Source organism: Lacerta agilis, chromosome 1 (genome assembly GCF_009819535.1).
Source record: "Lacerta agilis isolate rLacAgi1 chromosome 1, rLacAgi1.pri, whole genome shotgun sequence".
Classification (NCBI taxonomy): domain Eukaryota; kingdom Metazoa; phylum Chordata; class Lepidosauria; order Squamata; family Lacertidae; genus Lacerta; species Lacerta agilis.
In genome coordinates, this window is record NC_046312.1 from 70,132,035 (window position 1) to 70,155,884 (window position 23,850).

Below are 23,850 nucleotides of genomic sequence, written 5' to 3' on the forward strand. Positions count from 1 at the left end.
CTATAAATAGGTAAAGGAGAAATATATGACACAGAGCAATATATTACAGATATACAGTACAAAAAGGTAGAGGTAGGCAGCTGTTTAAAGGGGGGGGCACTCCAATGGGATCACACATTGTAGAGAATGCAGTATCTTTAGCCACACTTTTATTTTAACTTTGAACCAGCTATTGATAACAGGCAAATAAAAGCACTCCATTATTTTCCACAGTTCTACTTATTTATACAATCATTTTGGCTCAAGTGCCTCAATCTAGTGATCACAATGCAAGGGTTCAGAAGTGCACACGAAGCTCCCCCACTTTCAAAACTTTACTGCTCATATCAATAGAGAACACAATTGTTTAGAGCTGTGTGAACAAGGAAACACACACACAGGAGCTTTGTGCTCCCAATGCCCATTGAGAGTTCCATTAAACATTATTCACATTCAGAATAGACACATTAAAATTAATGGCTATAGCTAATTTGGGTCCATTAATTTCAATTGGTGTACTCTGAGTAGAATTTAGTTAAACCAAGGCTCTGAACCCAAGTATAAATAAAAGCCCACAATGATTTGATGGTTGTTTCATGACATGCAACTTTCTGTAAATAGGAACAATTAAGCTATAATTTTCAATAAAAATATTCTTCCAAAGCAACTACTCTATTTCGAACTTGAAAATGGAAAGCGTAATGCTGGTGGTCAACAAAAGAGATTTAAAGACTGTCTCAAGGCAAATCTTAAAAAATGTAGTATAAACACTGACAACTGGGAAACACTGGCCTGCGAGCACATGTCATGGACTTTGAAGACACTCGAACTCAGGACGCAAGGGAGAAACATGCTAAGAGGAAGGTACGCTTGGCAAATCCACACCGTGATCAACTCCCGCCTGGAAACCAATGTACCCACTGTGGAAGGAAGTGTGGGTCCAGAATTGGCCTCCACAGTCACTTACAGACTCATTGTTAAAATCATTTTTATGGAAGACAATCTTACTCGGCTACGAGTGATTGCCAAAGAAGAAGAAGAAGAAGTGTGCAATAATCAAATTACTTTATTTAACGCAAAGTGTGCAAATTGAAATAGTTATATGCCTACTGAAACAACACAATTCTGTTCATCTAGTCACTATATATAACAATTAACTGCAATATATGTAATGAATGTTAGCAGCTAGCCAGTTTTACTTTCACTGGTTCTAGATCAGCTCAACACCAGCTACACTAATTTTTGTTGTGTTTTAATATTGTGAACGCATGCACGCACGCACACACACACACACACTCACAGTGGCATCTGTTCCCCTTTCCTTTAGACATCCAGATAACCAACAACCAAGGGTGCTAGTTAAGAATGCAATTTCCCTTTTATTTTTCTTCTTTCTTTGCCCAGAAAAGCTTATAACATTCAAAAACTATCAGACAAATTTAATGAATCAGAATTAATTTAACAAACTATTTCATTTTTATGAATTCTGTTTTGCTGATTCTATAGGTGTTACATCCTGATGTACTGTGGTCAATGAACATTTAGCAAAAAAGTAACAGGCTAGTTTCTTAGCTTACTCCTGGTTTCTCACAGCATGAGTTGAGCCATCCCCAGAACACTGTTCTAGTTTCCAGTGTTAGAAAACAGAACCCGTAAAAATCCCTTGCTGGGCGAATCCAGTATTATTTCCTGTATTGCTCAAATATCATGCATGACATTCCTTACTTGTTCCATATTTATATATATGGGTCTAGCATAGCAAGTTAATATAAGTAGTGTCCCTAAGAAGAGAATTGTGGGATGAGGAAGACAGGTGTAGTCCAGTCCATCATTAAGACTGACTGTCAGGAGGAAGAGGAGTGCAGGAAGCATCAAAGTCAAGATAGGAAGCCAAGGTGTTACAGCAAACCTGTTGACTCTCTTTCGACTTCATTCCAACCATATCACCTGCTGCAGAATGGTCAAGTGCAGTTTCATCTACATCTACTAGAGAAACAAAGGAAGAAAGAAACAAAGGAAAAAAGAAATGATAATACTTTGTGTGTTCCACACCGCCAATGGATTGGAAAGAACTGACACAAAGGGAGAGACCCTGAAGAAGTTAGGCATGCTTTCTTCCAATTTAATTTTTGAGGAAGCTGAAGAAGCTTTCAATAGCCAAAGAAGAGAAGGGACTTACTGACAACAGACATCTCTGTATCATCCCATTTCATGTTTTAATACACCAAGGCAGCGGAGGATTAAATTCAGTGCAAATCACTTCCTTGTTCTCTCCATCCCTAGCCTTAGAGTTACTACGCTAGTATTGGAAACTGTAATCAGTATAATGAAATTGTGAGAGAAGCCTCTTTACAAGTGCTATTTTAGAACACATATACCTAAACAGAGCTGAATAGAGACAGCTACACTGGTGTAATAAGGAAGGAGAGCTGTGGGGGATTCATCTGTAAGGGAGCAAGCTGATTGATTCACTGGCTATATATTTAACAATCAGATGAACTCTATGGTTCAAGCAAGAACACTTATTTTTAAACACACATACTATTCAAAAGGGATTGGGCATTATAGTGCTGTCCTGCAAACTAACACTCTACTTCTGGACTCTGAAGCATTGGGCAGAAAGGCTTCTGCAATGCTATTCTAAAATGAATTGAGATGCCAGCCACCCATCCATTACAGCCAGAAGTCACAACACAGCAGTGAAAATGATTCTATAATGATTCTGACTGTCCAAACAGTCAGGCAACCAGTACAGTCATACCTTGGAAGTCAAACAGAGTCCATTCCAGAAGTCTGTTTGACTTCCAAAACATTCAGAAACCAAAACACGGCTTCTGATTGGTTGCAGGAGCTTACTGCAGCCAATCGGAAGCCGCGGAAGCCCTGTCGGACGTTCGGCTTCCAAAAATAGTTCACAAACTTGAACAGTCACTTCTGGGTTTGTGGCATTCGGGAGCCAAAACGTTCAAGAACTAAGCTGTTCGAAAACGAACGTACAACTGTACTGATCTCTTGGAACTTATCCTTGTTTTGATGTGTTGTGTTGTGTGGAACTGAGTTCTACTTTTTCTTCCTCAGTTCATTTTTATCTTCCTTCTTATTAAAAGCTCCCCTGAATCTGTAACACTTAATCAAGTGGAAAAGAATCAATGACTACACCAGGCACTCATTTCCACAGCCCAAAGGCATTAGCTTCTCACCAAGCAGATGTTTTGTGAGAAATACAGAGTTGTAAGTTATAGTTAATGATGCAAAGTTCTAACACTGTCTTGGATGAATATTTTATTACTTACTTCGATGTTTATGTTGAGGAGGCCTGTGTACTTCTGCCACTACAGTTTTGGGAGGCTTTGATTGCTCTTTATGACCCCAGTCTTCTTCCCATTGCTTTTTAAATTTCTCCTCTTCTGCCTTTATCCTGAAAAGGAGTATAAAGTATTCAGTTGGATTTCTTTTTTTAAATGGAGGCTGACTGGCTCAGTTCACATGCACGACTAAGCATAGCTGAGCAAGCATGTGGCACACATGGCAAAAAACATGACCACTCTCCTTCTTCAAGTAGTCCTACTACACTACCTGGAGCTAAACCATAGTTTTATTTATCATTATGTGTGAACCCAGCTTAGTCTTTCATCTCCTCTAAACAAACCTCCAGTGGTAAGCAAAAAAAACACTTTCAGTTCATGGTTTGTTTGAAGCAAGAGAAACCATGAGCCTAGGTTTCCATACAATAGTAGACCAAACCATGGCTTAGTTACAAGCAGTGCACAAAAGGACCAGAGGAGGAGTGAAGCAACCATGATTTTTGCTCTGGGTACCAACATGCTTGCTTGCTCACACTAAGCCATAGTTTGGCTTAGTTTTACATGGGAACACTTGAGATTGCTTATTTTATCTTTCATCACTTACACTTAAAAAAATATCCAGACCTTTCAACTGCATATTAAAATAAAGAGTGTGAGCCAGCCAAAGTTAAGTACTCTGAAATCCTATTTATTTCAGCTGAAGAGATTTATTGAAATAAATTGAGCTTGAAAATGTCTAACTTTGGCTAGATCTAGTGTTGCTACTGAACAAAAAATAACCACCCTAACCTTTTACTTTTGGGCCAGCTTCTGGAACCCATTTACCTCATATTTTTACGTTGTATAGCAGATATGAGAGACCTGTAGTCCTGTATATGTTGTTAGACTTTAGTTCCCATCAGTATCTGCCAGCATGGCCAAAGGTAAGAGATGAAATGAAATGTAATTCACAAAACTTCTGGAGGATCACGGATTCCCCATTCCTGCTTTACATTTTAGGATCTCCTGGACCAACTCCAGTGACATGAGTCCAAGCCCTGGAACCACTTAAAAACAAAGCCCCAACTGCTGCACAAGTGTTACATGCACACATAAAAACCAGTTTTTCATATTTCTTAATATGCAAAAGCAACAGGAGAAGAATGACATGGTGCAAACTAATACACTCTTAACACTACCAAATGGTGTAGGTAAGGCAATAATTACATAACTTTAGCAAACCTGACCATGAGTTTCATCATGATTTTAAGATGGTTAATATTTCAACCTGATCATAATTTATGGGTAAAATACACAAGAAAGAGCCATAGAGCCTCATGCTCTATGTTTTTGTTTGGTCGTTTAGGAACTGGAGTTAAAACAGGACCCAAATATTTCCAATAGTCTGGCTTATACATAAGTATCTCATCTTAGAACGAGCAATGTGAGTAAACTGCACCAGCACATTTGCTTCCAGTAAAGCTTCCAGTAAATCTTTTGGTGCCACCCTTAGTTCCCATGCCCTGCTGTAACTTAGTCTGTAAGACCCAAGTCACATGCAGCTGAAACAGCTGCATATTCCTTCCCAGTTTACCCCATCTCTACTATCTTCCTCTTCCTCTGTTGTTTTCCTCTGTGCTATATTTCAGACTGTAAACGCCATGTGGCAGGTTAAGTACCATGGAGACCTGCCCTCTATTTACACTGATACGTAAACAAGCAAACAATAAAGCTGCCAGGTAAGTTAAACATGGATTAAATCCATGATCCAGTGATCTGAATGGAATTGGCTTGTCAGGTGGTACTAAGCCTCTGCACTATCTTCCCAACAGGGAGTCAATGTTGCTTACTGGGAGGAGGAGAAGAGAGGCAACAGGAAGACCCCAGCAATCCTGCTGGGGTATTTGCATTGTACCAACCTCCCCACCACCTCCACCTCCCCACTGCTGAACCTTAACATTTGGGACATGATCATTCCCATGGTACCCTAACTTGCAATGCAGTTTAATAGAGCCCATTATTCAGCCAGTTTTCTTCACGGCTTCCTGAGATTAGTTAGGATTTCATGTAGGATCCCGTTTTCATGTTGCCACACAGAAGGGCAACAGTGTAGATCAGTTGGAAAGCAATGTGTAAAGTGAACATGTGGCAAGAGCAATGTGTTTTATCACTATAACAGTATATATTTTTTTCACTACTTTGAGCCTTAGGATATCTGGATGCCTCAATAATTTGAGACTGCAATAAATTTAAAACTGAGAGTCAAGCTGCAAATTCAGAAATAGCACCTAGTACAGGCTTTCTTGTGCTGTACCACTTTGGATTGCAGGCAGAAGGAGTGCATGGCAATACAGTCCTTGCCAATGTCAAGGGGAAGCATTCTAGGGAAGACTTCTCCCTTACATACTGTTTTTCTGTGTGCAGGGAGTTTTTATACAAGGGAGGACACGTGATTTATCGTTCTGCAATTTGAAGTGGTGCAGGGTAGGGGGCTTTGACAGAGGGGTGGAATGACAATGCATTTATCCTGCTTCACCCTTTCCCCAAACCATAAAATCCTTTTAAAAAAGGGACCATAGAGGGAAAATAACCAAATGCAGGTGTGTGTGTGTGTGTGAGAGAGAGAGAGAGAGAGAGAGAAATGAACTAAAAGATAACTTAACTGTTCGATTTCTTTACGGTATCTTTCCTCCTCCTCTGCAGCTTTTTGTGCAATCTCCATTTTTCGCCTACAAAAAAAGGGAACAATTTGGAGTTTTTAACCTAACTACAGTATATGGAAAAATAACTTTGACGAAGAAAGAAAATGCTTTTGACCAGCTAAACCAGGCATAGGCAAACTTGGCCCTCCAGATGTTTTGGGACTACAATTCCCATCATCCCTGACCACTGGTCCTGTTAGCTAGGGATTATGGGAGTTGTAGTCCCAAAATATCTGGAGGGCCAAGTTTGCCTATGCCTGAAGTAAACCTATATAGCCCATCAGACATAACTGGTGGCCCACCAGCATTTTACTAAGCCTCTTGCTTTGGGTGCCTGCCTGAAACTGCAAGAACAGGGGAACTGACATGCATAGACCAGGCTGTGTACACTCCGATGAGTCACAAATTCAGCAGCCTTGTTTGGTACCCTCTGACACTGCTTTTTTAAAGACAAGCTTTCCACCACAAATATTTAATAAGCACGGGAAGCTCCAAGCACGTACTCAAATATGAGATGCGCACATGGGAACTGCGAGATTTCCTGATTTCTCCCCTGGCATCTCTCAACAATGTTGCCACCCTAATGTTAGGCTCATACCCTGTCTTGCTAAAGTAGTTAGGGTCGTTTGTAGTATGACCGATCAAGACTGCAGTCTGGGCTTTATTCATCAAAATGTTGAATTTCACATGAAAAATTCATGTGAAAGTTGTTGAAGATAACAACTGTGCACACTTACTGGGGAGCATGTCACGTCGAATTATTTTCGAGTAGACGTGTATAGTATTGCCAGGGTTGGCCCATTTTTTTTTATCCCCCCCCCCACTTGTGGTGAACTACAAAATCGCTCTCCCGCCGCCTAAGGAAGCAGGGGTGAGTGAAGTTCTACATCAGAAACAAGGGGGGGGGGGAGGAAGAAGGAACAAGGGTGGGAGGACACCTGCAGTGCCTCCTTTTTGCCAAGAGGGGTAGCAGCTGCTGAGGAGGTGGCAGATCCTTCATCCAAAGTGTACACTGCACCTGTTGTTGCCATCATGGCGGCAGCAGAGGGCGATGCCTTCCTTGGAAGCTGGATCTCCTGCCCCTGTGGATCCTGCCACCTGAGATGGCAGCCTCACCTTGCCTCATGGGTTGGCTGGCCCTGTGTATTGCTTTGTAAATCAGGACACATACTGATAATTGAAGTTGTTGGGTTCCACCCCCCCCCCCGCCGCCCCCAAAGGCTATGTTATGCTTTTTTTGCCTTTAACACCACACTGTTCAACATCAAATTTCTTATCTACCAGCTGCCAAGAAATCTAATGTACTACCCAGAAGCCACAACAATCTCAATTGAGAATGATAGTCACTGCAGTGCCCAGAGGCCTCCAGAAGAAGGCAAAGTTAGTTAAGATGCTTCCTACACACTATAAGGCTCAGCACTAGCACATTTACGCCACAGTTAATTTAGCAAACCCGATGCATCGCCAAGATCTTACAATTTCTCCTTTTCTTGCTGTTCTTTCAGGATCTTATTGGTCTCCAGTGCAAACCTCTTCTGGCGCATCAGTTCTTGCCGCTCCAACTCACGACTAGACTCTTCCCTCTGCTTCTCCACTTCAGTCATAAACAGCTCCTTTCCCTAAATATTATTTCAAATCCCTGTTAATTAAGCAGCGGTGAACAGTGCCCGGCAAACGGGAGGCACCCCCAGGAGCAGGGCATCGCCCCGCAGCATGCATGTGTTCTGATGCATGCGTTGTGCGTCATGACGGCATGATGCACGTGTCAGAACGAATGACGCATGCACCGGGCAGGGCTCAGCTCGCTCGGCCGGCACACGCTCTTCCTTCCTGCTGCTGAGCTATGGGCAGAGCAGCGGAGGGGAGGGGTGAGCGGGCCAGCGAGGGGCCTCAGCATGACGCTACCTTGCTGCTGGCCTGCCTCCCCTCTCCCCTCTGCTGCTCCGCCCAGCGCTCAGCAGCAGGAAGGGAGAAGGTTCGCCAGCCGAGTGAGCCAAGCCCCGCCCAGCACATGCTCACGGCATCTCGGCCGGCGCAGCTACTTCCGCGGCAATCTTGACAGCCGCCGAGTGCGATGGGCAGCTCGCCGATCGCACTCGGCGGCTCTCAAGATCGCCGCGGAACAGCAGCGCTGGCCCAGGCGGGGTGCCGGGCGGCAGGGCTTGGCTTGGGGAGTAGTGGGAGGGGCTGCCAAGTGTCACCCCCATCTCCTGGAGCCCGGGGCAGCCTGCCCCCACCGCCCCCCCAGTGACGCCACTGAATTAAGTTTTGTTAGCAAATTTGTATAGAATTCTTCTCCCTTTGAATATCTGCCAGGTAACACACATTGACAATAATTTCCCCCCTAGGCAATGAAAATGGTTGCTTTTATCTAGCAGATGTATAAAAAAGAGCTATTTTGTTGTTTGTAGTTATTGATTGGTAAGAAATTTTACAAATTAGATTTGAAAATCTTATAAAAAAGATCTATCTATCATCTATCTATCTATCATCTATCTAGCCACCAGTAGGAATGTAAAACCTGTTTTAATTTTTTTTAAGTGAATACAAAAGTCCTTTTTTTGGAGGTGATTTCATTATGAGAAATATGAAATTCAGATTATTAGTGTGAAACTCAGATTTATATATGTCTGATTATAAGTCTATTTTAGATACATGAAATGCCATGCTTTTTCACTTTAGCATTGTGCTTGACACTGTCATTACAGTATTTCAGAAGTGGTAGCCTACCTCTATCTTCTTGTAACTGCATATTTTCACACTGAATGGTTTGAATACAGCATCAAGAGGTGTTATTCGTAGCTGGTTATAAAAGCATTCTGACTGTGTTGTGAGGGGAATGGGAATGTATTTTAGGAACTGGGTTAATCACACTGCTATCTTATTTTTCCCCTTTATTCATTTGAAAGAACGGGTCAAAAATTGTAGCTGAAAATCAGTCTAAGCACAGTGTCATGCTTGATGGGAGAGCTGCTACTGTACTACCTTGAAACACGATTAACGTTAGTGAAATTGATTAAGTCACTTGCAGAGCTGTGCACCCTTGTGGGCTGTGGTGCAGACACACTGCATTCATACATGATCGTTGTAACAAACAGGGAATGTCTTATTTGGGTAGCTACAGAAAACCATTTTTCATGGCTGCTTTCCCTGTGGTTCCATGTACAGGAGTAAAAGAGAACTATGGGGTAAATAGGTTGCCCCCTGGAAGGATTTCTAACTCTCCCTTGAACATTCAAGGCTTATTTGAGGTTCTAAAATATTTTCACCTGCCACAAAATGAACAAAATAATATGCACAACAAAATACAACCAGTTCAGAGGAACTTATCAGTGAACTGCTGATGTATCTGAAAGATGACATTCAGATGTTCATAAATTATTTAAACTACTTGTTTAAACCACACCACACCAAGGAGTGTGGTGGAGTCTCCTTCTTTGGAGGTCTTTAAGCAGAGGCTTGACAGCCATCTGTCAGGAATGCTTTGGTGGTGCTTCCTGCTTGGCAGGGGGTTGGACTAGATGGCCCTTGTGGTCTCTTCCAACTCTATGATTCTATGATTCTACTTAAGCCCCAAACAACCAATTGAATCTAGATCAGGGGTCAGCAAACTGGTTCACTGTACCTCAGACCATGTGGGGGGGCCAGACTATTTGTTTTCGGGGGGGGGGGGTGAACGGATTCCTATACCCCACAAATAACCAAGAGATGCATTTTATATAAAAGCACACATTCTACTCATGTAAAAACACCAGGCAGGCCCCACAAATATACCAGAGATGCATTTTAAACAAAAGGACACATTCTACTTATGTAAAAACACACTGATTCCCAGACCGTCCGTGGGCTGGATTTAGAAGACGAGTGGGCCGGATCCGGCCCCCAGGCCTTAGTTTGCCTACTCATGATCTAGATTATACTTGAATTGAGTATATGTCTCCCACCCCCAGTGTCTGGCTAGCACATGTACTTTGAGAATCAGTGTGAATACAGTGGCTTTCTAGATTTTCACAGGGTCTTTGCTGATGATATTCATACTCACAGCTCCAGTTACAACCGTGATAGTCAGGGTTTGACTGCTTTTCAACACCTTCACAGCCTGAAAAAATGGTGGTGGTGGGGGGCGAGAGGAAAGGATTATATATTTACACGAATGTCTTTGTCTAGCTGCAAAGGTGTACACAGCACAACTGCAGTGGCACCCTCTCCACCTGGTAATGATGCTGACTGAATCTCATTCTAAGAGCAGGACAGTTAAAACAATGCGGATGACTTTGTAGTGACAGCAGTGTCTGGATTCAAACATTTTAAACTATACTCCAATATTTGTTGGCTGTATCCTAAAAATCTGAGAGTTGTGAAACGGATCGATTTAAAAGTTAGTGTAAAATGTCCATTTTCAATTTATAAGAATAGGACAACTTGGCCCTTTTTCATTACCTCTTTGTGATCCACATTAGAAAAGTCCATTCCATTTACTTCAACAATCTGATCACCAACCTGAAAGCAAGGAAACAAACAAAATACTTGACGCTTCAGCAGAGTTCTCACACAGGCTTCAGTTCTCAAACCAGTTGTTTCAGAAAAATGAATAAGATGAGACCACTTCAGAACAACTAATTTGAAGATTAAGATAAACATTGGGATATTTTTAATCTTTCAATTTTATTGAATTTATTCACTTTGCATTGGTGTCTGGAAGACAACACTGATTTTGTTTCCTTTAACATGGCCATTTCAACATAAGACTCATCATGGACAATAACCATTGCTGTCCCCTCTGTTGATGGGAGGCATCCATCCATAGTACAGGGAAGAGGGCAATTCTTGGTTCACGTTTTGTTGCAGACCTCTGTATGTCCCAAATTCTGCTCTGGGGGACTGAAGGACACTCTGGAGTGGATTGAAGATGTGAGGACAATAGAGAACTCTCAAAATTTTTTCTCTCCCCTTTCCTCTAATAATAGATGCCTTCTGTTGGCAGAGGGGACAGCATGGAGCTATCATGGAACCAGATGGTTTCATCAACATTACACTTACCTCTAACCCTACTTCTGCAGACAGAGAATGTGGTTTAACATTACTTATGAAAATGCCTGGTTTTTGTGTGGGACCACTGGAAATGCTGGAATAAACAATGAAAACAAAATGACATTATGCAATGAAATAATGCAAGTAAACAATCATGGTCAAATAACCAAGTACTGTAAATAACCTGGTTACTTTCAGATTGATGAGAATACATTGGATCAGATGTACAGCAAATGTACCTCATTTAAGCTCTATTGGTGTCACAGGATCTGTAACAACCCACTGACACTAATATTCTATCACAGTCAACACTGTTGCACAATCAGACATGGCACAACTTTTATCAGCATGCCAAAGAAGTACTGTATAAAAGAAATCGAGACATGCCTTAGTCCATATGAGAAGAGGATAGAATCAATTGATTTTGCGGCCTCATTAATTATTGGTAATGAACAATTCTTTGCACAGTGATTCAGTAAAGAGAGGCCTACCATCAATACACCTTACCCAAAGGTGAAAAGAATTGCAGCTTTGCCCAATAATGGACAAGTGATGTGTGCAGCAGCTTATATCTGGTTCTGAACACTATCGTTTGCATAAATACATTTAACTTACGATCCAGTCGCAGTTAAACCCTTCTTAATTTCAGCTAGATCACGTCCATTATATTTTTCCAGGCGAAATGAGTGATGATAAATAAATGACAGCTCACCTGCATCCCATGCCCTTTGTACCAATCAAGCTAATGAAAACTTTCTTTTCTTTGTGGTTTTTTCCTCCAGATGATGCAAGACCTGCAACACTGCTTTTACCTTCCTAAAATGCAAAAATGAGGGCAACAGAGTTTCTGACACTGAAGTCCACTAGCTAAAAAGGCGTGCTGATTTTTTGCTCACCATCAAAGTCTAGATAAAGTTTCACAAAGCATCGGGGGATACAGAAGGAAATACGTAAGTTATTGTTGATAGGTTTACACATACTCAGCATTATCATATAATGAACTCAATTCTCCATGTGCCTATATCCAAAAGTGCTTTGGAAATATATAATTCATACAGTCATCCCATTCCAAATGTGCTTAATGTAAACCAAACAATTTTGTACAGTGCCCAAAACACTATACTGTATATAAATATAGTATTTATATAAATATATACACTATAAATAGGTCCAATGCAAAATTTGATAAAGAGCACAGACTTTAAAATTTGCAGCAAAAGTTATTTTCTTAATTCTTACCCCAGGATCTGATACAAATTGGTCCACAAACTGCCACTTGAGAGGCTCATCAGTAGAACTAGAAAATATATAAGTGGACAAAGAAAAGATGCTGAAATAAGTAAAGCACTGTGGATGCTTTCATACCACACCTCTTGATGTTGGGTTGCAACCTAAATTCCTCTTGCTGTGCAGCAGTTGGGATGTTTAAACAGTTTTCTGTCAGCTGGCTGTTGATGATTTTAAAAGGCTTTGGATAGCTAATACTTGTTTGGCTGTAAGCAATATGATCCCCAATATACAGAGTCAAATGCTAGCTGTTAATTTACCTGTATATACTGGTCAAGTAAGATTGTGTTGATTGAACTTTGGTCACAAATAATTTTAATAAAAGCACTTTAGGAGCATAATGGCTTTTTAAAAGCAAAAAACCTCAGGTAAGGCGAATGGCTACAATTCAACATAGACTTGTATGTGCTAAATCCCATTGAAATAAAGCTGTGTAGTACCTCTGTGCAGGACACAGTGTGTTCCTTCTGGGGTAGTTTGTTCACCTTTGGTCCCCCACCCTGCACTCAACTCTCACCAGTTGCTCCTAGAAGCTGTCAGCATGCAACAGCGGCCACACCCCGGGAAACAGCTTTGACTGACAGCTAAACCAGGTGAAGGTAGCTGAAGGGTCTCAAACCCTCAGTGAGTTAGGGAGTTGCACTGCATGCAAAGACAGGCTTTGGCAGATTGAGAAGATGAGACCAATAGTGGGTCCAACAGTCAAGAAGGTAGTTTTTGTATGTGTTGTATAGGGTTTACTGCTTAGCCTTTTCTCCTCCCTCTACAAATCCAGAGTTGAGTCCCTAAGATGGTTGGATGGCAACTTGTACACCTCCTTCTGACAATTCCTGCAGCCAAGCTAGTGCCAAATGTATTGCTCTGCTTTCCTTCGGACCACATCAGTGAGGCCCAGAGAGGGGTCTTGTTACCTTGGCAGCCCAAGACCTCCATATGCACTGCCCAGGCTTGTGCCCTAGGGAGGTCATTTCAGTGCTGCTAACGCAGCTGTTTGACTCCCCCCCCCCCGAGGTGTACTACATTGTATCCTGAGAAAGATGGATGGCAAGAAAACAAAACTGTGTAGTTTTCAGTTTTCAAAATGTGATGTTACTAAGCAGAGGAAATTACAGAAGCAGTGTACAGAGTGGTACCTCTAGATATGAACTTAATTCGTTCTGGAGGTCCGTTCTAAACTTGAAACTGTTCTTAACTAGAGGCGTGCTTTTGCTAATGGGGCCTCTTGCTGCCGCTGCTCTGCCAGCACACAATTTCGGTTCTCATCCTGGGGCAAAGTTCTCAACTCGAGGTAACTCTTCGAGGTTAGCAGAGTTTGTAACCTGAGGCATTTGTAACTCGAGATACCACTGTAAATTATTAGATACATTCCATATTGTATATAAAATATACATTTAGCCAAAAGACAATTACCTTTTCACAGGTATCATGCCAACATCTGCAATGAAATAAAGTTTACTGTCAGTTGCCACAATAGCACTAAAGTATGGGAATTTTAGCAAAATATCAAAACAATGTTCTACTCACGTCTCACTTTTATAGACACAATTTTCTTTGTGCGAATAAGATTAATCACTTCTTCATGAGTACATGAAGAAATGGAGTATCCATTTATTCGAACAATCTCATCTCCGACCTTAGTTTAAAAAAGAAAGAGAAAGAGATGGAAACTGAGATAGCTCAGTTGGGGTCATTGGTCCGAGCCCCATGTTGGACAAAAGATTGCTGCATTGCAGAGAGTTGAACTAGATGACCCTTGTGATCACTCTCAACTCTACACTTCCAAGATTCTGTGAAAACAGTATTTTATAAAGTGTGTTTCAGAAGGAACAAACAATTTCAAATTGACAATCCATTTGAAAGAAGGCTTTTTTGTGTAGAAATGAGACATATCCTGCTGTGAAATTAATGGAACACATCTTTGGGAATGGGCAAATGACAACTTTCAAGTTTTATGCAGCTGCTCGATCACATCTGAGCAGCCTATATATGCTCTCTTGTTGAGAAGTACATTATTGCTTTGTCCAGCAATCCTTTATTTCTTTCAGCTATTTTATGTGTATCAGCTCAGATTCTAACTCTGAGTGAACGGAATCCACTTAGAGAGGTGATGCTCACTAATTCCCCTTTCCACATGTGACCTCCAAAATATCTTCTCTACAGGGTTGGAGGACCATCTGAAGCACCATGAGAGGTGACCCTGAGGATGTTGGGGGGAAAGGAGGAATTGGTGAAAATTGTCTCCCTTCCACTATCTGCCAGCAGGATCAGAGTGAATTTCATTAAGAGAAAAAGTCCTATAAATAGAAGAGCAACTCACGATCCAAGCCATTGAAGGTACAGTTTTTGGATCACACATCAAAGCTGATTCTGGGATGGACTGTATCCTTTGTCTACTTTGATGGAGTATATTATTTGGTCACTGACTTGCATTTCCTCTAGATCCAACAATGGATGGCGTGGTGGACCTGTGCCACTCACCTGACCTCCCTAAATCTGAGTCTCTTCTGCATATTGGGATGGGGAAGGAGAGGGGCAAGGTGGCAGCAAGGAGCAAATGCTGCAGCAGAGGTAATTCAGTGCTCTTGCTGGCTTGTTTGCAACATGCTGCCTTTGATTCTGCCTTGCCCCTCTCCCTCCCTATATGCAGTAGCAAGTCAGCTGGAAGTAGCTCAGGTGAGTAGGGCAGCCCTGCCTCACTGTCTGCTACTGCCTCAATAATGCGAAGGGTTTGTTTTTAGTTTTGTTGTATAAGCGCCAACCACTGACTACATGCCATCTTATTCAATCAAATCCTAAATTCAATTTATTTCCTTTGTAGTCTACTAAAAGCTCATTTTAATGATATTGCTTCCATCTGATGGGCTAGGAAAGCTAGTATGGGCATGCTAAGGTGAATTGCAAGAACAATGCATTCTTTCAGTGGACTGCTGCTCGGCTTTGGTTTATGGCACTTGCTTATCAGTTATCATTACATGGTACTTGTTTTACTCACATAATGAGTCAAGTTTAATTTAATTCAATCCTGAAATAACTGATTTCAGACCATATTTTCCAGCCAAGGAAATCACATGCTAAGCAGATGTTAGTTGATACACTTAATCACTGCGGCAAACACAGAGAACCTGATCTGTGGTGTGCATAAGTCTTTTTAAAATTTCATTTGCCAAGGCTTATTTAATCAGGCACCACCACCTTGCCCCAACAATCTGGCATGAAAATCCCGACCCAGGATTGCTCTGGAGCCCACAAACCCTTCCCCAAATCTTGCTATTTACAGCAGTGTTAACTTCTGTTTGAAATTATGTGCCGCTCATCTGTTGGGATGGTGTAGCAAAGCAGATGTGATTGCTTTTTCCCATGACTGTATTCACATTTGCTAGGACTGAGCTGAATTTTCATGGGTTGGATCCAGATCCCATCAATGGAGTTCCCTTCTGCCACTGCGTAAGAGATCTAATTTGGCCTGTTGCAGGCCTTGCCTGAAGCTGCTTTTACAACTTTGATGTCTGTCTCTTTGTGCTTCAATATCATCAGTATTGCAAAGGACTAATTAATTTCAAGGACTAATTAACCTTTTCAATTTAACATGTTGTATAAAGAGGGAGCTACCAAGGTTCCACCCCAACACTTAGTCTACTTTAACTTTTCCTTCTCCCCACTGCTGAATCAGTGGGGTTGAGGAAAGGGCAGGCTAGAAAAATTTTGCTTGGAGGCCTGTATCAGCCCCCCACGATGTGGGGCGGGATAGCTACCCTGGATGTAGATGAAATATGTACAGAGGTGCAACAAGACATAAGTGAGAAAGAGCAAACATCACAGGGGCATTGCAACATAGTTGAGCGTCAATGTCTGTTTGTTTTGTTTCCAGATAAGGATCCTGTGCCATTAATAGCTACATAACTGATACAAATTTAGCAGCTCTTTCCCCTTGTTGTTGCTTATTACAGTATTTCGTTCATACCATGCACTTGCTAAATACACAAAAGCCCCTCCTAGAAGATCAGCCAACAATTCTACAGAGAGGAGAAGATTTTAGTTTAGATTCAAAGCACTACTGTACTTGCACAGCATGCAGAGAGTGGAATAAAATAATTGTCTCCACCGATGTGCTTGCTCCACCTACTGGGGAATTTTTTAAACTGTAAAATCCCTTATTGGATAGAGAGGAGGGTGTGTTCTCTCTTTGGTCCTTTCACCCCCGGCATAAATGAAAATTTTCTGCACGAAGAGGTTAGCTTCAGGAGGCAAGTATGTCCATAAAGCTTCTCTTGATTATCTTTCCTGCTTATTGTTAACTGTCTGTGTACAAATGCCATGTAGTGTATCAGATTTGAATACACAATTGAACACACAATTATGTAACAAAGGTAAACTAGAGCAGTGTTTTTCAACCTTTTTTGGGCAAAGGCACACTTGTTTCATGAAAAAAATCACGAGGCACACCACCATTAGAAAATGGTAAAAAAATTAACTCTGTGCCTATATTGACTATATATAAAGTAATTTTTCAATTTTTCCCACGGCACACCAGGCAACATCTCGCGGCACACTAGTGTGCCGCGGAACAGTGGTTGAAAAACACTGAACTAGAGTGATTCCTGTTTTCACTTTCTCCCAAAGGCTGCTTCTTGCCATCCAGCAAGTAGTCAGACTTCTTTCTTTCCTTTTCCAAATGCAAACTGTATCCATGCAGAATGCTTTCTTCTGCTCCACCCCCAGCAGTCCCCATGGTCTCCTGCGGCCCCCTCTTGTTCCCTCTACTGACTTGCAGCGGGAGATTGATCTTGTTGTGGCTGGGCTTTGGGGCTGGTTCTGCAAATTTATTTATTTTTACTCCTCTCTTTAACAAGACTTATCTACTATTTAATCAGAAAAATAGTTGAAGCAGTTTACAGAAAAGTATATAAAATTTTCATTGGAAAATACTGATAAAACCAAACTTTACAACAAGTACTAAAATCGAGCAAATCCAGATAAAATCAACAGTTTGAAAATATCTAGACTTCTGTAGGTAAGGTAAAGGTAAAGGTACCCTGACCATTAGGTCCAGTTGCGGACGACTCTGGGGTTGCGGTGCTCATCTCACGTTACTGGCTGAGGGAGCTGGCGTTTGTCCGCAGACAGCTTCCGGGTCATGTGGCCAGCATGACTAAGCCACTTCTGGCAAACCAAAGCAGCGCATGGAAATGCTGTTTACCTTCATGCTGGAGTGGTACCTATTTATCTACTTGCACTTTGATGTGCTTTCGAACTACTAGGTTGGCAGGAGCTGGGACTGAGCAACGGGAGCTCACCCTGTCGCAGGGATTCAAACCGCCGACCTTCCGATCGGCAAGCCCTAGGCTCTGTGGTTTAGACCACAGTGCCACCCACGTCCCTTTACTTCTGTAGATAGGCTTGCCTAAACAACAACAACAAAAGCATTTAGCAGGTATTGAAGACAGTATTGCCAAGGTTTTGTATCCATAAATTAGGCTGCCACAGTAATGGGTTGACTCCTTGTGAGTGTGGACCAACACTATTTGGCACTTATACAAATACCAGTGTATAAATATCAGTCAGTGTGTAAGAACAAATCCTAGCTTCTTATATTGTGTAAAACATACATGGCTTATTGGCTTTTGGTCATACTACAGGAGGACAAAATTGGACAAATTTCAACCCAACCAAAAGAAGTTGAATGAATTGCTCTCTCTCTCTCTCTCTCTCTCTCTCTCTCTCTCTCTCTCTCTCTCTCTCTGTGTGTGTAATGCTCCAATAATAGCCATTAAAGACATTATTGGCAAACTACACCCTTCATGAAATAAATGTTTGCTAGCTTTTCTATAGAGTTCAATGTAGACTTGGCAAAAACCTTTCTGTTTCCTATTGTCAATGTATTAAGCACCAGTATGTTATTACAGAAGAACTGACTAAGGGACTGAAAACAAGGGAGCGGGGAAATAAAATAGAAAATTGTTTCATGCATTCCTTTGTTTTTACAATTTCAAAAGGGGACCTTTAAAAAAAAAAACCTAACTGAGGTATACGGAGTAGAATCATGATGGTTTCAGATTTACTTTTTTGTGTTTCCTTTACTTCTATTATTCATAATAATCTCCAGGCCTTTTTAGTTAACATAATCTCCAAAGATATGAGTACAGTATCTGTGAGAGCAACAAAATAGACAGATGAAATGCATGAAAAGGCTAAACTGTATCCATTTAGGAAAAAGGAGAAATCACAAGAAAATAGGTCAATGCCACAAACGTTTCAGTTACGTATCTTGATTCACACATACACACTTTAAGTGGTGGAAAAACTACCTCATTTCTCATAGTCAAGAGAGATGGATCAAAATGGTATAGGGGGGGAAAGAAGCCAGAAACTGATATTATGATAGAAGATCATTATGCCTTTTCCCAGACTACATTTTTTTCTAGCTTGGAAAATGTGTGGAGATTTAGTGAAATAATGCAGATGGGTGAAATTTCAGAAGCATTTGGCTTTATCATGAGACAGCAATTTAGAACAATGAGCAGCCTGTCAACTCCCCTTGTTCACTTGGTCTTAGAAAGTTTTAGAAAGTGTCTTGTACAGACTATTATGAAGGCACCTTAAGCTGATTCTTAACATCACATATCAACAAACCAAGGAAGGCAGAGCTACATTTTCTGCAAATGAGATTACTGGTTTGGTATAAATAGATATACTTTAACGAAGTCAAAATAGGAAAGTGTGGGATTTCTTTGTTCATATATGCCCTTTGTCTAGGAATGGATTCACATTTTCCCCTCTCATGAGGTTCTCTTCTTATTCATCTGTTGGAAGATTTCTGAGTATGGGTTGGCTCATGATCTAAGCTTTTTTCAAACCATTCATGAAACAGGAATGCATGTGAATATCCATTATGAAGCAACAAACTGAGTTCACTGGTTTCAAAATGTGTCATGTCAGTTACAGAGGGCACATGAGTGTATAAATGATAGTTTCCCCCTTTAAAACATATGCAAGAGGGAGGACTAATCCTTTTGTATATTAAAGCAACATTTTTTATTGTGTGTGTAGGTTTGTAATGGGTCCTATGCATGTTTTCTTGTTCCTCAGTGCATTAGTGCTCATAACATAGGTTCCTCCTACAGTCTTTATTGTCATAGATGGGCCACTCCAATCCAGAACTTAATGTGAAGTAAGTTTGGATTATGAAGTGCAGAGTAGTGACTCAGCCATTCTGGTCCTGGTAAACAGCAACAATATCATTGCTTCTAGAGTAATGGTTAATGGATATAAGAGCCCCGAAGGGGTCAAATCTCACATCCTAGCAAAGAGGGCTATTAGTGATAAACAGTATTCTTACATTTTATTACTAGTGGACAGTATGGTGGGGTGCTCGTGTCACTGCTGCTTACTGGGAGGTAGAGGCAGCAGTGAGGCTGGCACAGTGCAAACACACCAGTAGAGCCAAGGTGCTCATGGCAGTGTGTTGCACTGCACCAATCTTGCTGCCACGTCTCCCCTCCCCTTCCCAGGAAGCAGCAGCAGTTCCACCAACCTGAAGTCAGGTGAGGACCACTTCCCCATCATGCCACCTGCCTCAACATGCCATGTTCAGGTATGATTCTAAAAGCTACCTCCAGCTGCATCTCATACTGATTCAGAATCAGATTTATGGCTCAGGCACCCTCGATAATAGAATATACATACGATATTTTCTAGCTATATGAGACAGAATGTCCTTCTCACCTGAAGTCCAACATTGTCGGCTTGTCCACCTTTCATTAGCTGAGAAATAAAAAGGCCACAGGCAAACTCGACACCTCCTCTCACACTTATCCCAAGTCCTTCAGGATGCAAACGATCTAACCTCACCTCCTTCAGTTTTCTGCAAAAGTTGGAATAGGGTAAACAGAATTTACAGTTGCTACTTAAACAGTCCCATATATCCATCTGCCATTCACTGGTGTTGAGGTTCAAGGCTTCTGAAGAATGTGGAGTGTGTTATCCTATACTTTACTTTGTCCTATAAATTATTTGCATTTGCATTGCATGCAACTAAGTCTTAGGGAGGGGAAGGCCTCTTATATAGAGCAGTAGGAAGCAACTTCCAACTTTCACTAGCTCTCCTCCCTTATCCTGGCTGGGTACTCCACACTCTTATAAGGATGCCACTCCTTTTTTTTTTACTCTTACTCCTGTAACAGGTCTCAACAGATAGAAACTGGTATTGCTTTTAAAAATGATTTGCACTTCCATGTTAGAAAAGGCATCTGTTCAACTTCTGTCTGCTGTGCAGCTGTTAAAGACACAAGAGCCACACTTGAAATAACAACTCTAGTCTCAGTCTCCACAAACCAAAGACTGACAGCTGTTTAATCAGCAGGGCTCCTGGGCTCAAAGGGTAAAGACTGAGGGAGCACCTCCGCCTCCTGTTTATTATAAGGATGAGGGAGGAAGAAAATGGGAAGAACTTCAGGTGGACACCTGCTATGATTGATTAACTGATATTAACTTTCTGCTGCAGAAACATCAGGTATCCTGAAAAGGATTTTTGGGGGAGGGGGCCCACCTAAGGTTAGGTGAGGACTGGGGCAAATAACGGATCAATATGCCTATGTATGCTTGCTGAGTTCTTGAGTAGGAATTCATCAATTAGCAAAAAAGAAAAAGAAAAAAAGTTTGCTCATATACAGAGAGATACATTGATCAAACCTACCTAGATCGTTTAGGCGTCATCTGATCATACTCCACTTGATGTTTTAATGGGATAAGAGGACGTATGGCCTCAAATAAAGGCAGCCGGCTTGGTTCATTGATTACATACTTCAGATCTCCCACCAACACTGGAAGATTCATGGATCTACAAAATGAAGTTGAAGAGGGTTATAAGGAGAATGCATAATTAACTACTGACAATGTACTTAACATATCGTGCTCTCTGACTTTAATGATGCTACCTTAAAAACCTTGCCCCCAAGAGTCATTCTTCTTCTGCTTCTAATGTTAAATCCACTGATTTGATAATAAGACACCTGCATTTAAATGGAGTTCATGGAATAAACTTCATGGAGTTAAAGTAAAATATGCTGCAGGGCCTATATTTGAAAGCTACAATGAGAGTAGACAAAAGATCAGTATAGATAGGTACTTTATTGTCATTGTACGTAGTACAACGAAAGAGAATGCCACCCCACATTTGCAACCACACATACACATACATACCATCCATCACAACTCCCCAAAAATCATATCATTTGGTTAGAGCATTTAAAATAGTTATAGCTCTTGGATAAAAACTGTTTTTTAGTCTATTCGTTCTTGATTTAATTGTTCTGTATCTCTTGCCCAAGAGGAGCTGTTAGTCCAAATTTATGTGGATTACACAACCCCAATGCTACGTGATTCCGCATTTGTCCAACATGCACAATACAAAACTGCACATAGTAGTTGTCTGTGCAGAGGACTAATGTTCATCATCTCTAAGAAAACACTTGGAAATGAAATGGCCAGCATTCTGAAAAAAAATTGCCATTCCTTGAACATTATGAAAAGGCTATATAACTTTAATCACAGTTTCATCTGAACACATGGGGGAAGGGCTCAGTGGTAGTTATTTGCTTTGCATACAGAAAATGTATGTTCAACCCCTGCCATCTTCAGAATGATCTGGGAGGGAACCCTACATGAAATCCTAGAGAGCCACTGCCAGTCAGTGCAGGCCATACTGAGCTAGATTGGACCAATGGTCTCGCTTCCTACATTCCTATGCTTCAAATGGCTAGTGGTGCTGAAGATGGTGCTCACCATCTGTGGCCCCAACCTCTGCATGATTACCTAGAGCTCTGGAGAAGCCTGTGAATGTACAAGTTGTATACACACATGCATGTACAGTAGGCTTAGGAATCTTTCAGACCTCTGGCTGTTGTCAAGGCACAGCACGGAGGTCCCCTAGTGTGATTCCCCCTCTCCCCATAAAGCAAATGCATCCACAGAACACCTGAAAGGCATCTGAACATATGGCATGCACCTTTTTTTTGTTAAAATTGCCCCATTCCTATGGTACTGTGTACAAGTTCTTAGGTTCTATCATAAGCATGCTTATTCAAGAGTAAACCCAATTGTATTTGACACGGCTAATCTTCAAGTGTTTAAGATTACATGCATACTGACACTTTAATGGGATTCTATGATAACAACTTTATGAAAATAACAGAATTAATCTGTTGCCAGTCTGTTGACTTCAGCCGAGTTACTCTAGCCTAAACAAAGGCAGAACTCCATACCATCTGTTTGTGTTCTTTACATCAGTCATCACAAGATACTGGACACCCTAGTATGTCACTTGATGTACAAGTAACACATTATTAATGGCAATTAAATACACACCAGGGTAGGAAATACATCTCCAAATATTAAAGGAAATGCCAAATTGAATGCGTTGTGATCTTTAAAAATATAAACAAATGTCTTTTTATTTTTCTAGGTTTGACAAATATTGTATTCTCGGTGTTGGCTTTGGATTATATGATTTTATATTATGCCCAAAAGTAAATAAATGCTAAATGTATATTTAATCCACATTTTTTAAATAAATATCCATTGCAAGCAGTCGGATATTTAAATAAAAGCATTTGTCTGTTATTATGGCATACGTTTTTCTGGATTAGAGTCCAGAACAACAGATATATGAAGTGGTCACACACACACGTTCCTCTCATGGGAACAGAAAGACAGAGGGAAAAACTGGCAATAGTACTGTGTCATACAAGTTTCTACCCAGTATACGTATTAATGCAGAAACCATTTAGCATGGATGTGATCCACTCCTGTCACAAATAATAAAACTGTATATCTTTACAGAATAACATAAACAAAAGCCCCAATGAGCTTCTTCTGAAAATTTTAACAGAAGTGAAAAGACCACAGATGCAAGGGTAAAAGGAATAATATACACAAACACACTTACAGGTGCTCAGTGTTAGTTTCTGGAGGGGGCACGTGTGGAAATGAAATATTCATCTAGCAAAATGGATTTAGGGTATTTCTTTGAAATCTAAGGACCATAAAAAGTCATATACCTTTGTAACAATATTGTACATTTTATTTAAGTGTAAGCAACATTTCCCAGCTTTGGGGGTGGTGGGGCGGGAAATATAAATGCTTGAGGTATCTGTTAGGTTTACAACTCCAGTGAAGTTTTAAATAATTAACTACGCTGAATTCTTCCTGATGTCACGAGCTGCAGGCAATGCTTTATGAATGGTGAAGCAATTAGACAGCCCGAACTGAAACCAAACCGGGTTTGTAGCCAAGGCTACACAAAACTCTGCTTTAACACAAAGAGCACATGGAAACTTAAAAAGTCTACATTTCATTCCACTATGATCCTATTAATTAAGTTATGCCCAGAAACGATAATGGCCAGAATCATTCACCTATGAAGAATGGAAAAGTACTCTCATCTCCTCCTCCAACAACAAAATGGACCAGGTGAAAGTACAGTGTACAGATGAAATGCTGGATTAAAATAGTATACAGTGGAAATGGAATTATATCAGGAACTATATTTGTATCTTGTTTGTACAGTATTG

The 23,850-nt window shown here is 41.0% G+C and overlaps 1 protein-coding gene and 1 long non-coding RNA gene across 6 annotated transcripts in view; one reads left to right on the forward strand and one right to left on the reverse strand.

Moving 5' to 3' along the window:
- The window catches only part of LOC117049150, a 42,815-nt gene that overhangs the window by 18,113 nt on the left and 852 nt on the right, over positions 1-23,850 (forward strand). The window contains exons 1-2 of one of the 2 annotated variants that reach the window (XR_004426921.1): positions 11,820-11,946; positions 14,444-14,617. This is a non-coding gene — a long non-coding RNA (uncharacterized LOC117049150). Of the gene's footprint in view, positions 1-11,819; positions 11,947-14,443; positions 14,618-23,850 lie in introns of those variants that run through there. The other variant, XR_004426922.1, reaches the window with a different exon arrangement.
- The window catches only part of USH1C (USH1 protein network component harmonin), a 52,904-nt gene that overhangs the window by 15,472 nt on the left and 13,582 nt on the right, over positions 1-23,850 (reverse strand). For 2 of the 4 annotated variants that reach the window (XM_033153812.1, XM_033153826.1), the window contains exons 3-15: positions 20,976-21,119; positions 20,006-20,144; positions 13,808-13,916; positions 13,694-13,718; positions 12,236-12,293; positions 11,709-11,812; positions 11,006-11,090; positions 10,406-10,465; positions 10,008-10,064; positions 7,442-7,584; positions 5,927-5,992; positions 3,273-3,397; positions 1,889-1,965 (exon numbers count right to left, since the gene is read on the reverse strand). In XM_033153812.1, the coding sequence (XP_033009703.1) occupies positions 1,889-1,965; positions 3,273-3,397; positions 5,927-5,992; positions 7,442-7,584; positions 10,008-10,064; positions 10,406-10,465; positions 11,006-11,090; positions 11,709-11,812; positions 12,236-12,293; positions 13,694-13,718; positions 13,808-13,916; positions 20,006-20,144; positions 20,976-21,119 (1,192 nt within the window). The remainder of the gene's footprint in view (positions 1-1,888; positions 1,966-3,272; positions 3,398-5,926; positions 5,993-7,441; positions 7,585-10,007; positions 10,065-10,405; positions 10,466-11,005; positions 11,091-11,708; positions 11,813-12,235; positions 12,294-13,693; positions 13,719-13,807; positions 13,917-20,005; positions 20,145-20,975; positions 21,120-23,850) is intronic. The other 2 variants (XM_033153818.1, XM_033153835.1) reach the window with 2 other exon arrangements.